Source organism: Echiichthys vipera (genome assembly GCF_963691815.1).
Source record: "Echiichthys vipera genome assembly, chromosome: 14".
Lineage (NCBI taxonomy): Eukaryota > Metazoa > Chordata > Actinopteri > Perciformes > Trachinidae > Echiichthys > Echiichthys vipera.
This window is the reverse complement of record NC_139839.1, coordinates 6,209,321-6,224,301: the sequence shown is the minus strand read 5'-3', so window position 1 is coordinate 6,224,301 and position 14,981 is coordinate 6,209,321. Positions and strand designations below refer to the sequence as shown.

At 42.1% G+C, this 14,981-nt stretch overlaps 1 protein-coding gene across 1 annotated transcript in view; it reads right to left on the bottom strand.

The window, feature by feature from the left end:
• Positions 1–14,981, bottom strand: part of wwc1 (WW and C2 domain containing 1) — a 50,013-nt gene that overhangs the window by 9,322 nt on the left and 25,710 nt on the right. The window contains exons 7-13 of the mRNA XM_083927363.1: positions 10,246–10,392; positions 9,906–9,976; positions 9,052–9,297; positions 7,702–7,791; positions 4,519–5,207; positions 1,066–1,177; positions 404–574 (exon numbers count right to left, since the gene is read on the bottom strand). Of these exons, the coding sequence (XP_083783489.1) occupies positions 404–574; positions 1,066–1,177; positions 4,519–5,207; positions 7,702–7,791; positions 9,052–9,297; positions 9,906–9,976; positions 10,246–10,392 (1,526 nt within the window). The remainder of the gene's footprint in view (positions 1–403; positions 575–1,065; positions 1,178–4,518; positions 5,208–7,701; positions 7,792–9,051; positions 9,298–9,905; positions 9,977–10,245; positions 10,393–14,981) is intronic.

Below are 14,981 nucleotides of genomic sequence, written 5' to 3'. Positions count from 1 at the left end.
TTGGCACTCTAGTTAGCAGTAAAGCTGGTTGTGAGGTGACGACTTGTTAACTTCTTCCCATGTAAACATACCAAGAGCCCTGTCAGACACTCATCTGCACGAGCAAACAGTGTCTGTAGAGGCATTACACACGCCAGGCTGCACGCACCAAACAGGACAAGCCTCAGGAACAATTAAATACTCTTGACTCTACCTGTCTCTGTCTTAGCCTCACATGCATTATTGATTGTTACTCTCTAGTGCTGCGTTTGATCTGAATATATAAACTGCTCGATATAAAGCTTTCTGTATCATCTTTTAATTCACAGTTGTTGTTCTTCTACTCTTGTTTTTGTGCATTTACACCTCAACTACACACTTAACAAGCGTCATCTAATAAACAGAAAGGGGGGGGGGGGCGTACATTTTCTGGTCAGCCGGCAAACAGAGGGCGCTGCAGTTGGATAGCTGCATGACGTAGATGGTGAAGCGCTGGTCTCTGGACTCGTAGCGGAAGCCGAGCTGCACCTGAGAGCAGCCCAGTGCCAACCGTTCCTCGTAGGAGCCAAGCGGGAGGTCTGCAGGGAGGCCCGGCCTGGAGGAAACACAACCGCCCAGACACACAAACTTATGAGTTAAATATTATGTAAAATGAGACTGACGGGAGTTTTTCACGCTGCGTAATAGCAATGAAATTAAACCATAAAAGTAGGGTGATACAAGTTGGACATAGTGTTCAATAATAAAATGTCAAAATAACTACAGTTTACAAAAATATTAAGGAAATATCTAACCTTCGGTTAAGAGAAGAACATGTTTTAAGTGCAATGACCAAATGAGAATGTGTGCATTCGAGAATGTATGCAATTTGTCTATTTACTGTTTCGCTGAACAACTACAACAAGGATTCAAAAATGTATTTGTCACATAAGCAATTCATATTTGATATATAAAGATATATTTTTTTAAATAAATGAAAAAGATTCAAAGTGAATGTCTTGTCATAAATGCTCCGGGCCGATTAAAGGAAACCATTCTGGGTGTTCCATCTTACAAAAAGCATTAAAGGTAAAAAGGTCTTGGTACCTGCGCTCTGAAGGTTCGTACACACCGCTATCACCAGCCACCGACTCGTCGGACACCGCCGAGGTAACGCCCATCTTCTTTGGCCCCCCCACTGTCCCTCGTAGCTGGGGAGCTGACAACAGGAGGTAAAGATGTGGCTAATTAACAAAGGATATTTTATTCTTGGATCTCTGTGGATGTGTCTGTTAAGGATTAGTCTGATGATATTTTATATTTATCTTATACCAACAAACGAAAAGACCAAAACCAAAAATTAATTGATCCTATAAGAGTTAAAAGTGTGTATAAAACCTGACATATCTTATTCCAAATGCTCTATTTCCTTCTGTTTGAGTGACAGTTTCTAAAAAAGAAAAGCGTCATACTGCTTTGGGAAATGAATCACTATTTTTGGAAGTCAGAAACTGAGATGTATAAGATTCAGCAAGAAGAGACAGATAGAAGTCAGATGATATATGAAAACAAATGCTTGTGCGTGCTTTATTTCCATGTGTTTTTAAAACAAATGAAAAAAGGAAAATGGAGTTTAATAAGCCATGGAAACCGTTACCGAGACAAAAAAAGAAAAACCTTCAGGCACTCTCAGGCGGAGCAAGGAGAGAAGTCAGATTAAAACCCTTCGCTCAGTCTGGAGCATTCATTAAAACACACACATCAGCCTAATGATGAGTCTTCATCAGGGCGGAAATAATAAAGTCATGAACTAATAAGAGTGTTGAAGGCATCACCCTGGTTCCCTCGACAGAAAAGCCAATGGGATTTTTCCTTTTGCAGAGATTAAGCTCTGTGATGAACACAAGTTTTAGATACAATCTACATAAATAAACACCGCTTTTATGATTTTGTGAAACATAAATGCAATCTCCAGAAGTAAACTTAGCTTCTTTATCCAAATGATTTTCAAAATGCCACATTGCAGTGGCGAGAAGCATCTCGGTTTCATCGGAAACTCCAACATAACTTAATCATATATCAATCTACATAAAATATATCTGGAAGTGAGTGTCTGGACTGGCTAAACACCCACAAATTGAATCAGAGACATGAAACGAGGAGCACACGTGTGATTTCACTGTCTGAGAGTAAACTTCAGCCCTTCAGCACATGAATCTCTAATATGGATCAAATCTCTGTCAGCACCTCACGATTATGTTATTGTGGCTTCGACAGAGTAAACAGAGTAGACGTGTTAGACTGTAGTGGAGAATATCCCATGGAAGATATGCATTCAAACACAAGGAACAGCCAAAATGGTCAGCTACAGGTGCTACTGTATATGTAATGGGATGAAACAGGAATGAGGAAGCCTACTTTGAAAGCAGATGCCAAGACACTGAATGACCATTAATACTATTTCTTTCCCTCTCTGGGTAGTTATCACAGCAGTAATCTAAGCACAATGCTAGATGGTACATGCTAAACAAAAATGGATGGTGATGATGATGAATGGTCATCGCTTTGCACTACAGAACGATGTCACAATAGCTGCGGACGCAGAGGTCCCGCAGAAGAAAATCTGGGGTCTGCCTTTACTTTTTGAGGCGGTGCTACTGTTGATCTCATCACAGCCTTGCTGGACTGTAGGGCTGCCTGCCCGTATACAGTTAGAGCCTGGTAACATGTTCAGCCCTGGCAGCAGCAGCAGCGATGGAGAGTGAACAGGAAACTAGACACCACGTCCACCTTTCACCCGAGGTTGCAACAAGAACCTGAGTCACGTTCAGCTGCAGCAGACTTAAAGCCCCGTTCAAACTTCTGCTGACCCTACGATCGCTTTGACTTCAATTCATACAGTTGCGCCAGAGGGCAGTGGCCGTGACACACAGCTCATGGAAGAAGTGAAGTACATCAGCTACAGTTATTTCTTCTCTGAGTCATCACACATAGACATGAGACACATTGATGAACATCATTGGACATTGGTTCACTCTCACAACAATTAACGTTGTGGTGTTAACAATGTTTTGCAGTACCCGAGGATTTAAGACACCAGCATCATGCCCGTGTTGTGTCGAGGTCCTTTTCCCCATCGATACCAGTTTCCACCTAAATCTGAAACCAAACCTTATTTCTAACCCTAACCACGAAGGGGCGCACTATGGGAGACACAATTTGACCAAGGAACACACCAGAACCCAACCAGTCTTGAGGCGGCTTATTAAAAAAGAAAGAAACCAACTTGAAATAGTTCATTTTTTGGGGCTGTGAGCTAAAAAAACTAAAAATTCTGAACATCAACTAGAAGTCTGCGTGAAGTGAGCTTGTTAGCTCTTGTGAACTCAAATCTGATTAATAACTATAGAAAAAGATGCTTCTTATAACCACTGAAGTTGTTTTTAGGTTTCCTTCAGTATTAAGTTGCTTTATCCAAACAACAGGCAAAGATATTCTGTTTACTATGATACAACACTAGTGATATCGGCTGATATTTGTGTTTTTTAGGTGTATCGTATCGGCCGATGCGGGCTGCAGGCGTCCACGGACAGCTGTGTCGCTAGAGACATCTTTTCTAAGCTCATTAACGTTCCCTTTCTTAAATTGAGACTCCTAATATTTGTTATCATCATTGTGTAATTTTTATGATGTAAATTGAGGGAGCAAAAGTAGTATCGGCTCCAAATCTAGGAGCCGCATTTCTCTCACACGCGCACTCACGCACACACACACACACGCACACACGACCCAGTGGCTGTAATCCAACACCCTCCTAACCTTCACCTCCCCATCCTCTCTTCATTGCTCCAACCAGCAATCAGGTTTCACACACTGGATTCAAATTCTCATCACACACAGAGTGAAGAGGATTCCTTATATTCTGCTTTCCAATCGAGTTAAAAGTGACTTCTATGAGATCTACCGTTACAGAGATGAAGGTGTTACATCACCACCATCCCTGTCGTCAGTCTCTCTCTCTCTCTCACACTTATTTGCTTTCATCTAACTGTAGAAAAGTCATCACGATTATCACGCTCATGTTATTAACTGGGATTACCATGAGTCGTTATCCTGCAGCCCTGCTGAGTTATTAGGCAAACTTAGTTTTAGTGTTAAAATTTTTTTGTGGTATGAAAGTGTTGAGTCGAGCCAAAAACCAAGCATCGACCTCCGGCTACACAAACTTTCTGAAATGTTTCTGAAAAGACTTATATTTGATTTATATTTGATCCTAATTTCAGCTGGATCACAGTCATCGACACTGCTCGGCTCTGATTCGTTGTTTTCCTATAGGCGCAGTGTAATCTTGCAGATGCCATTAGCACCACCACAGGTGGAGGCAGAGGAACATGGATTTTTCCCCAGATTGTGTGTCACATGTAGTACTTTCAGTTTTAGCAAATATAACAAAAACATTTCTTTCCAACAGTTACCGACTGTTTGGAATGAACAGGAACTGGAAGTGTGTGAACATTTTGGATGAAGAAGACCGAATAAAGTAACAAAAACTTTGTTTACCTTTGACCTCCTCACCCAGTGCGGTATTGTGGGTCTGCTTCTCCTCTAGCCCGCTGGGACCATGGTGCTCCTCCTGCCGCTGCTCCTGAGAGTCCAGGCTGAGCTCCAGTTCTGCTAGTCTGCTGTGGAGCTCCATATCGAGGCTTAACCCGTCAGGCCCCGTCTGGCCTGCGAATGTCTCTCCAGACAGGAAACTAGTGTCCGTGACCAGCGGCGAGCAGGGTGGAGACAGCGAGGAAAGAGACGACCGCGGAGATAAAGAGCTCATGGAGCGAGGGGTTTCTGACAGTCTCAACGCCTGGATCCTGGAGGACCCCGACTCTGCTCCGAAACCACCGCCTCCTCCTGCAACTCCTCCAGCAGAAGACCCCACGTCTCCTCCAACCCCACCTGCTTTTCCCGCAGGCATCCCTGCGTCCCTTCCTCCGGAGCCTGTCACCACTTCATGTTCGTGTATGGTGGTGATGGAGCTGGAGGGGCGGTAGCCACCCTGGCCGCCCTCCTGCAGGAGGCTGTCCAGCTTGTTCTGGAAGTCTGGGTCAGCTAGCTCAGGCTGCTCCAGGTAGATGTCAGTGAAGCTGAGGGAGGAGGTGGAGCCCAGACTGGAGGTGGTGGCCAGCGAGCCGCGGCTGGACGTCAGAGAGCCTCGACTGCTGCCGGACGAACAGGATAGAGTGCTGGCCGACAGGCTGCAGGAGAGAGAAAGAGTTATGAGCTAAGACGACACATCAGGAATTTAATAGAAGATTTCTCCTGTTCTTAAACTGTTGTCAGTCACATAGTGGCATGTGAAATTTTAGCCCCACTGCAGAAAGAATATAGGAAAACACAAGCTGGGTGTGAAGTTTTCTTAAAAATGGGCTTCTTCTCTCACTGCGGGGAAAAAATCTTCCATCTGCGAGGAACTGGCATTAACATGAAAAGTAAAACATATGGCTGTAAAATAATTAGGGCCAATTAAAAAATGGGTGGATGAAAATCAAACGCTATTAAGTATCTTAAATAATCATTAAAAAAGAATTTGAAATGATGAGCAATAACAGAATGTTTACGACCCGATGATGGACAACAACAAAGTCTCTGAAGAATCCCTGATGATCTGCGAGTTTTCAAATGTAATTTGTAACCAATTTGTTTCTGCTGTTACAAGTTGCTTTGGATACATACATCAGCTTAACATGAAATTAAAAAAACGAGCACATAAGAGGTTAGGGAGAAGACAGCTGAGGTGGAGGAGAAATCCTGACAGACAGGCAGAAAGGAAGAAAAAAAGAAAGTTGTGATGTGTGGCGCTTGAAACCTCACTGCAGGCAGACGTCTGTCTTCCATACAGACTCGGTTTCCAACATTATCTTCCCCTCGTGTCACATTTTAGCCTCCTTTCCCTTCTCTCCTCTGTACGCCCCTCTATCCCTGCCTGCTCCTTCTTCTCTTTATCTTTGCATTAATTTAGAAAGCTAATTTCTCTTGGTGTGGTGACGAACACATCTCAACAATGTTTCTTTTTCTTGTGTTTCCTATTAAGTGTGTTTTATGTATTCTAGTGGCCTTCATGTACATAAATGTGCTACATAAAAAAAAAACCTGCCTTACAAAATCCTAAGCAGTTATTGCACCAGATCCTTTATTCTCTCCCCATATCTCCCAGCCCAGCAGGCGACATGTGCATTGCCATTTAAAGGCTTCCAACCAAATTGAGAATCTAAAATACAACTACAATATTGGACTTGAGGGTCTACTTTCAGGAGGAGAGTAGAGTCATTCTCTTTCTCCCCTCCGTCTGTCGTCTCATCCCATCACCTCAGCCTTCCTGTAACTTGGTACGGGCAGTTGTCTAATTAAAGCAGGGAGGCTCGTTAGTTCCTGTCCGCCGGGAGGACTTCTGAAATCCATCAGACCGGGAAGATGGACAGGATGAGACGAGAACAGAAAGAGAGAGAGGGATGGAAACTAGCCTGAGGAGGAGACACTGTCAAGCTTTGAGATTATCACATCCGAACATAAAATTCAGGACTGTTAAATATGAATTCTTAAACATGTGCGGCTCTTACAGCTGCCTTGCGTCATCGATAAAAATGTTAATTCCTGAGGATGTTCTGGGCTGGGAAATTATATTTGTGGCAAGATCATGACTGAAATTTTAAAAAAAAACATGAGAACAAAATGGCTTTCATCTTTTACGAATGTTCGGTCAAAAAGGTGAAGAACTTCCATCATGCAAAGTTCTGCTCTCTGACTCCCTGATTTGGATCTAATAACGAAATGATCCTTCTTTCAGTGACTCATCTGACGCTCAACAGCCTCGTAGTTAATATGCCGAACTAAAGAAATTATGAATGAAATAAACGGCTGTGAAAAAAACTAATGTAAATGTAATAAATCCAGATGTCTGATAGAAATGTGTTGAATCTGGAACTTGCGAAAGCTTTTCATCTATGCCTTCCCTCCCACATTCTCCTTCATAAGCTGTCTCTGCTTTACTAAAGATGAGGTACAGCCTTGCCTCCGTGAACTATCTGAACTTTTATTTTATTCTATTTTTTTAAAAGAGAAAGATTTAAGGTCAGGGAAATAACTTGTTGCATATAACACGGCATACAATATGGATGCATCAATGGAAGTGTATCAGTTCACAGAATTGAAGAGAGTTTAGTTGGAATAGCGTGATAAGATATGTTGTTACTCTTATCACTCTATTTTCAGATGTCACGTGACTCAGGAGAGGAAGGCAATATCATTTTGGACTCTTAAACTTAGACTATTAAATGTATTACTGGTAGCAGGTAAAAAGGCTCTTTAGAGGACATGCTGTTTGTACGAGAGCCTGAATTTAAATGCATGGATGTTCATTACAATGTAGAGGATAACAGCATGTAAATCATAAATATGAATTATTGTGTCACACTGGGAAAACTGGTAGGACCATGTAATGCCCCGTAGGTCAGTGATTGGTCTATTATTACATGGCAAAGAAAAGCTCACTCCCTTACTGTTCATGTTTTTCACTGTTTTTCTTTGTATCTGTGTTTATCACAAATCTTAAAATGGGGCATTTCAGACAAACATATAGGGAGGACGTATCTTTGCTGTGTTTGAAATTCATTTATGGAATTGTGTTTGATGCTAAATTTCAATAAAAAAATTGTTTAAAGTTGTTAACAGCAGAAATTAAATAAACAAAACCTTTTGAGTTGTGTATGTAGTGATGAGGCCAGTCGAACCATCTCCTCCAGCTCTCTGACCAGTTTGTTCCTCTTGCAGTGAAGTCGTAGCCTAAAATGACAATAAATAAATAAATAAATACATTTTAAAAAGTTGCACAGTCCTTTTTCCGCTACAGAGATGCAGGTGGAAAGCAATTCATTCAATCCTCAAAATTGAAAATGAAAAGACATTAAACAAATCTGATCCTCAGTCAGCTGCTTTCGGGCTGAACGGGAGTCACCTTCACATAAAGGAAAAATAAAAACACTCATTTGACATTGTTATTATGGCCTACCACGCAATGGCCAGCAAAAGTTTGCCCAAATTGAGTGGAAGTCTAATTGGCCATATATTTGATAACATCTTGGTGGGTGTGTGGAGTCTTTAAAACTTCCAGAAAAAGAAGTTTCTCATAGACACTGATTCAGTGAATTTGACAGCTTCACAACCCACAGACTCTGAATACATGATTGTGTGCCTACTCCTTGTGTCAATGTGTGTGTGTGTGTGTGTGTGTGTGTGTGTGTGTGTGTGTGTGTGTGTGTGTGTGTGTGTGTGTGTGTGTGTGTGTGTGTGTGTGTGTGTGTGTGTGTGTGTGTGTACAGGTGCGTAGGTGGACTACAAGAGGTTCTTTTTGTGACAAGGCTCTGCAGCATCTCAGGTTACAGGAACAGGAGACACAAAGAGGGACTGAGCTCAAGTAGAGTCTGACCTAAACACTGAACAACAAGAGTCCTGTTAGAGAGAGGGAGAGAGGGAGAGAGAGGAGATATGCAGGATCTGAGTGGTTCTGGTTTGCTGTCTGCTGCTATTTAAAAGAGGAGAAATTGCTACAAAACTATGTATAAAAGACTGGAAAACTGAGTACAGAGGAGAAGAGAGGAGAGGAGAGGCTAGGAGAGGCTAGGAGAAGAGAGGAGTCGTGCGCATCTCAAACTTTTAATAATCATCAGGGATGTTTGACGTCTCTAAAGGTCTGAAGGTCAAAGGAGTCAAACAGAATGAGAAGGTCAGTGGTTTCATCAGCAGATGATACAATAATGACCACAGTTTCACACATCAAAGCGCTGTCATCACCTGCTCTAACCTTCTCCATGAGTAAGAGTATAAAAGACACTAGTGGTCCAGTTGTTTTTGGTTTTAACGTCAGCTATGCTTTAATCCAAAAAGACAGGAACCTTTCTCTGCCCTTCCCTTTTGGTCTTATATTGCTTAGGGTGCTTCTAGTGTATCTTAAAGATTTTGATTCTTGTGAATTCATCTCAAGCATGCTATGCTTCAATTAATTAATGTAATATTCTGGCCCCCCAGAGAACCCCCTCTCCCCACCTCTCGGTCAGAGCCTTGCTCTGGTTGTCTCTGGCGGCCTGCAGGTCTTTCTCCAGACGTTTCTTTTCAGACTCCAGCTTCTCTGCATCATTGGGCTGCAGGCGTTGGCGAGGGCTGACGTACTGCAGCTCCTTTAGCAGCTCCTCCTTCTCGTTGATGAGGATAAGGCGGTCCCGCTCTGGGTCCAGCAGCCCGGGCCACGCCTCGCTGTCCAGTTTGGCGATCTGGACCTCGATGGTGGCAATCCTGAGAGAGGAAAGTGGAGAATTATGAGGAGTATAAAAAAAGAGAGAAGAGAACGAGAAAAGGATCAATTTTTGCGGACAAATGTGGATTCAGACTGCTGTTGACCATAACTCCATTCTGTCTCTGCTCAACAATATTCAAGCCATCAATCAGCTCTCCAGCAGAGAAAAGTCGGTCAAAGATTAATCCCTACTGGTCAATAATTAGACTTGTGCACAAACTTTTTCCTACAGAGATGATGACGATGATTCTGTGAAGAACTATTCCACCTTGACTTGGTAATGGAACAACACTGAGCTACAAATCCTCCTCCCCGTACACTGTTAATCTAGGAGCTCAGCTGGTGTGATAACAAAATTAGATAAATCGTTTGTACATCTTCAAATGAAGAGACAAAGAAGAAGAAAAAGAGCGATCATAGAAATTTCATTAATGGATGATTAACCGGTACAAGACTGCAGCTGTTTGCAGTAAGTTGTTCCGAGCCACTGTCTCGGAAGGGCGAGTTCAGCTATTTTCATTATAAAGGTATATAAACTGTAAACAGCACGCACTCGCACGCACGCACGCACGGACGCACACACACACATGCACACGCACGCGCCTACCTTCTCTTGGCCTCCTCGTACTTCAGACTCAGACGAACCTTCTCTGCCAGTTTGTTGGTGCTGGTCATGAACTGAATGCAAACAGAATATTGACACAATGATATGGTGAACATTGACATACATCGACTAATTAACCAATGGTAACATCTTGTACTCGAGTAAACGTACTACATGTCATCCTGAATTTATCAGCAAAATGTATGTGGTGTATAAAACCATAAAAGAAAAAATTCCCCCAACTGATATTTGCAGCCCAGACTCCGAAGGCCTGGCCTCTTTTAATGCTGTTTTTTTAATACTTCAGAAAAATGTGAAACTGAGATTCCTGCCTGGGACTCACCTCAGCGGGGATGTCGGTCTGCGAGCCGGCATCAGAGTAGAGCCGAGGGATGGACAGCTCAGAGTTGGCGAGCGAAGGACTGCTGCCCCACAGCTCCTGCTGAGAGCCTGAGTCCAGCTGGAAACTGTCCTTGAGCACCGCCAGTTTCTGGATGAACAGAAAGAGGCAAACGGGGAACTGCTGGAGATTACATGGATCAAAGCATGAACGATCTGCAGAAAGAAGCTGGGACACTTCAGCAGGAAACTACTCAGGGAATAGAAATTATATTAAAAATAGATAAAGTGACAATAAAATACTGTATCAAGTTAGTGAAATTAAATATTTAACAAGGATGAGATTGAATAGAGTAGAGCTGGGGCATCATCCCATATTAATAGCACCAGGGCTTATTGTTTCTGAAGCTTCTAGCAATCAACTAGTAAGTCAAGTTCAGTGGGAGCTGCTCAGGGCAAAGAATAATGTCAAACACAAATACCTCCTGTGTGTTTGCTGCATGTTCCCCATTTGTTACAGTGATGCAGCAGCAGTGAAAGCTGCAGCAGTCATCCTTTCATCTTTACGGCCCTGATGAATATCTTATATGACTCTGCGGTTTGTTTTGAAGCCTGCTGTGGAATGCACCTTATCTTTGCTTTTCAGATGGGCCAGAAAAATCCCACGCCACCTCTGTGATAACGGCAGCGTTTAAGAATTTGGTGTTTCAACTGTATGTTTGTCTCTTCCCTGAGCCATGATTTGGCAACGTATCGGCATTAAGCTACACATGGCTGTGAGTGGCAGCCAGAGATAAGCGTGTAAATTTAAATTCTATTTATATTTCATTACCCAAAAATATGAACACTGTGTGCTCATCAGACCTTCATTTCCTCTCAGAGCTCTGGTAAAGAAAAACATCAAACAGGTCCGGCAGATGCAGTCTTCTCTCAATGCAGCAGCTGCTAGAACCTTATTTATCACTTCTTGATTGTCAACAAAGTGAATCCACTCAACTTAAATTTAGAGGATGTCCCTCTTGTTTGCTGCGGAACATCTTAATACTCTTGACCGACATTTCAAAACCCAACGGTATTCAGATGATTATCACATGGCACGAGGGAAAAGCTGCAAATTCTCACAAGTAAGAAGCCGGAGATAGATATGGTTTAGTAGAGAGACTTTTAATCGGTTGTCAAAATTGCTATCAACTAATCAGGTCTCTGCTGATTGTGGTGGTGCCTGCTGCCGTGGTCCTGCATGACGCTTCCTGCTGCTATTATAATCTATCACCTTAGCTGTGCTTGTTTCTACTGTTCTGCTGTATTAACTGCCATAACTTATAAGTCATATTCACATTACTATAGATATTATTATAGTTGCTGGAAGTGTGTCTGTCTCTGTCTTTGTGTCTGTCTTTTCTCTCTTTCTCTCTCTTTTTCTTCCTCCCCAACCGGTGCAGACAGATGTCCGTCCTCCACAGAGCTGGGTCTGTCTGATGTTCCTGCCTGTAATAGGGAAGGTTTTCAACGCCACCGTACTCTACGGGGGAATCGTCGGGTCTATGTAAAAAAATAAATAAGTCATAAGTCATGTTCTATACCTACTCTGTAAAATGTCCTGAGATAACTTTTGTTATGATTTGGCACTATAAATAAACTTGAATTGAATTAATCAATTCACTCATTAATTGTTTCAGCTAAACTGTAGCTGTCAGTGAGGTCTGCTAGTAAGAATGCACCTCTCTCCGTTTCTCTAGTTGTTATCTCCAAACAATGAAGCATCATTCACTCTTGTGCCAAAAACAACAGAGTAGTACTCACAGCCAGTCAAACATACGGCAGTTGCACAGTTGCACAGGGAAACAAACATATGTGAACAGACTAGACATGCTAAATTAGATTTTTTTTTTCTGATCGATTCCTGACATTTTCTGACCCATTCTTGTTGACCGATTGAGGCTTGGGCATACTTTCAGTGTCTACGGACATCTTCAGACTTCTATTGGCCGGGCCGCTACGGTTTTGCATACATTGTTTTTGACGCATGCAACCACTTTCCTGTTAGTTAGTTTAGCTTGTTAGAGCCACGAACTTCACAGAAACAAAGACCTTAAAACGTATCGTTTGCATTAGCAAATTGACAGATAGATGTTTTAGTATTAAGTAAGTAAGTCAAAATCCGTCTCGTTGGTTAACGGATGATCTGTTCATTATTAACATCCCCAGAACCTAGAAAATCTCGCAGACACACAGGCTGAGCTGTCAGCTGCAGATGGTTATGGGGAAAGGAGGGGGAGCGGTGAGAGAAAGAGGGAAGTAGAGAGGGGTCCACAGAGCAGGTTATGTATTATTAAACACATTCTCCTGCCTCTACCTCCAAACCATAAAGTCCATGTTTCAAACCAATGTGAGCCGGATGAATCTGCAGCCAAAATGACCTGATATGATACCTGATATTTTAAATCTGTGTATATGTATGCACGTATACAAGTATGCTTGTATGTATGTTTAGTCAACACTGGGGTATTTTTTGTTAGAACTCAAGTCTAAATTGCTAGACTAGAGGCATTATAATAATGATTTATGGTAAATTAGCAAACTATAAATGATTAATCGTTGTTAATTAAATTGATTGCATGTTGATCTCCACGCCATGTTGGAAATATGGAGTAAAGCAGAGGAGAGTTAGGAGGAATATGTCTGTATGTGGCAGACAGGAGAAAAGGGGAGAGAGAGAGAGACTGTCATGAGATTGTCTTGAACTTGAGTTCCCCATGAAACTCAACACAACTTGAGCAGCTTTGCCAAGAAGGATTTGCTGGTTTTCTCTGTATTAAACAGTGGAAATTGTCTGGAGGATATCTTTGGGTTTTGAACTGATGGTCGGACAAAACAAGATATTTTGAAGATTTCATCTTGGGCTTTGGGATGTGAGGTTTCACTATCTGCGATTCTAGGTACAAATGATTTACATTCTTAAACAACTGAGAGGAATTTGATAGTACAAATACAGGGTTCCCGCACATTTTCCAATGTCAATTCAAGCTATTTTCAAGCATTTCGAGGTGCGTTTTCAAACTTCTCCAGCATCTTAGAGTTGACCTTAGAGTTACATAAATATGTATGTGCATTGTAGTATATACATCATACTGATTATCTCAATGCTTCAACACATTCAATTTGATGTTATTCTGCTATAATCAACCAAAACTATGTTCTGTGACAGCATTTAACAGAAGGGTGAGCAATTAAAACCCAACAAAGTTCCATGTTTCAAATATATATCAACTGTTTGTAAGTAGACTTGGCATAAGACTGTATATAACCTTCATTTCAAGCAGTTTTGTTTTTAAGGATTTCCACCAGCACCCTTAAGAAACATGGAAATAATACCTAGGTGCAGCCATACATCCCTCAATTATTTTCCAGATTCAAACCAGGGGGGTGTGACCTACAGCGTCAACTGAATATCAGCACTAAGAGAAATGAAGACAGGTGGCTCTAGTATGCGACTCCTAACTCACCCTCACTAACCCACTCAGAGCTTATATCTCACGAGCTACAAAAGAACATAAACCTCAGATTATAAATGACCCTGCCATACGCAAAATTGTTTTCAATTTCACGAAAACTCTCCTCAAACTGATCCTCACAAACACAGCCCTCATCTTCTCCTGAGTCAGCTCGACAGGCTATCATCACAGCGGCTGAGGCGCGACACTAAAACACCACCTGCCTCCCAGCAGCCTCAGCTACTCTCAGTCACTGAATGTGTTTTGGCACATCTGGCCCTTTTCTCACAGCAATATAAATGTAACGTCAATTGTTTTAACAGGCTAAAGACTCTCCTGAGAGTCATCCGATGCCTTTATTTGCTCATTTTACAGCCTTACCTCATACTCCTATTCTTACTCTTTTTCACAAATCACCGTCTGCGACAGCTTTGCGAGGGCAGTGTTATGCTGTACCTCACTGCAAAGTCTATTTTGGGGGACTTTGAGAGCCTTTCAATTCTAGTACTTACCACATTTCAATCTATTTATTATCTATCTAATCTATTTAATATCTCAGTCTATAGGTGACTCGGCTGGGAACCGGAGGGTCACCGGTTTGAGTCCCTGTATGGAGCATGGACTGGTGGCTGGAGAGGTGCCAGTTCATCTCCTGGGCACTACCGAGGCGCTGTTGACCAAGGCACCGAAGTCCCAACTGCTCGGGGTGCCAGTCATTGGCAGCCTCCTCGCTCTGACATCTCTCCATTTATTGCATGTATCCTGTTTGTGTTTGTGCATGTGTGTGTATTTCGGGCCTGTGTGTGTGTAACATGAATAATTATAGAGTGAAAAAAAATTGAATTTCCCGTTGCGGGATTAATAAAATAATTATTCTTCTTCTTGTCTATTTAGGGAAATTAGGGACTAATTTATGCCTGGGTTGAGAGGTAAGTGCAGTTAAATAAAACATCACGCTTGCTAGGAACAGCTTTTATTCCACCAGGGTGAATTTAAGTAATGTGTGGACCTCCTAGCCCCCCTCATTTACAAATACAACCCAAAATGTCTATAAAGACAAATTTAAAAAAGAGTATCTGGAAGCAGTTGTTCCAGACAAGCATGAAAAGCTCTTGGGCCGAGAACTGACTGCCTAAAAACTCAGCTGTTCTGTAGATGAGAATGGCCGGACTAAAACTTGTGCTTCGATTAGAAAATAAATCTGCAATTCAACTTGTCCAAACGACAGCAATATTGAATTCTTTCT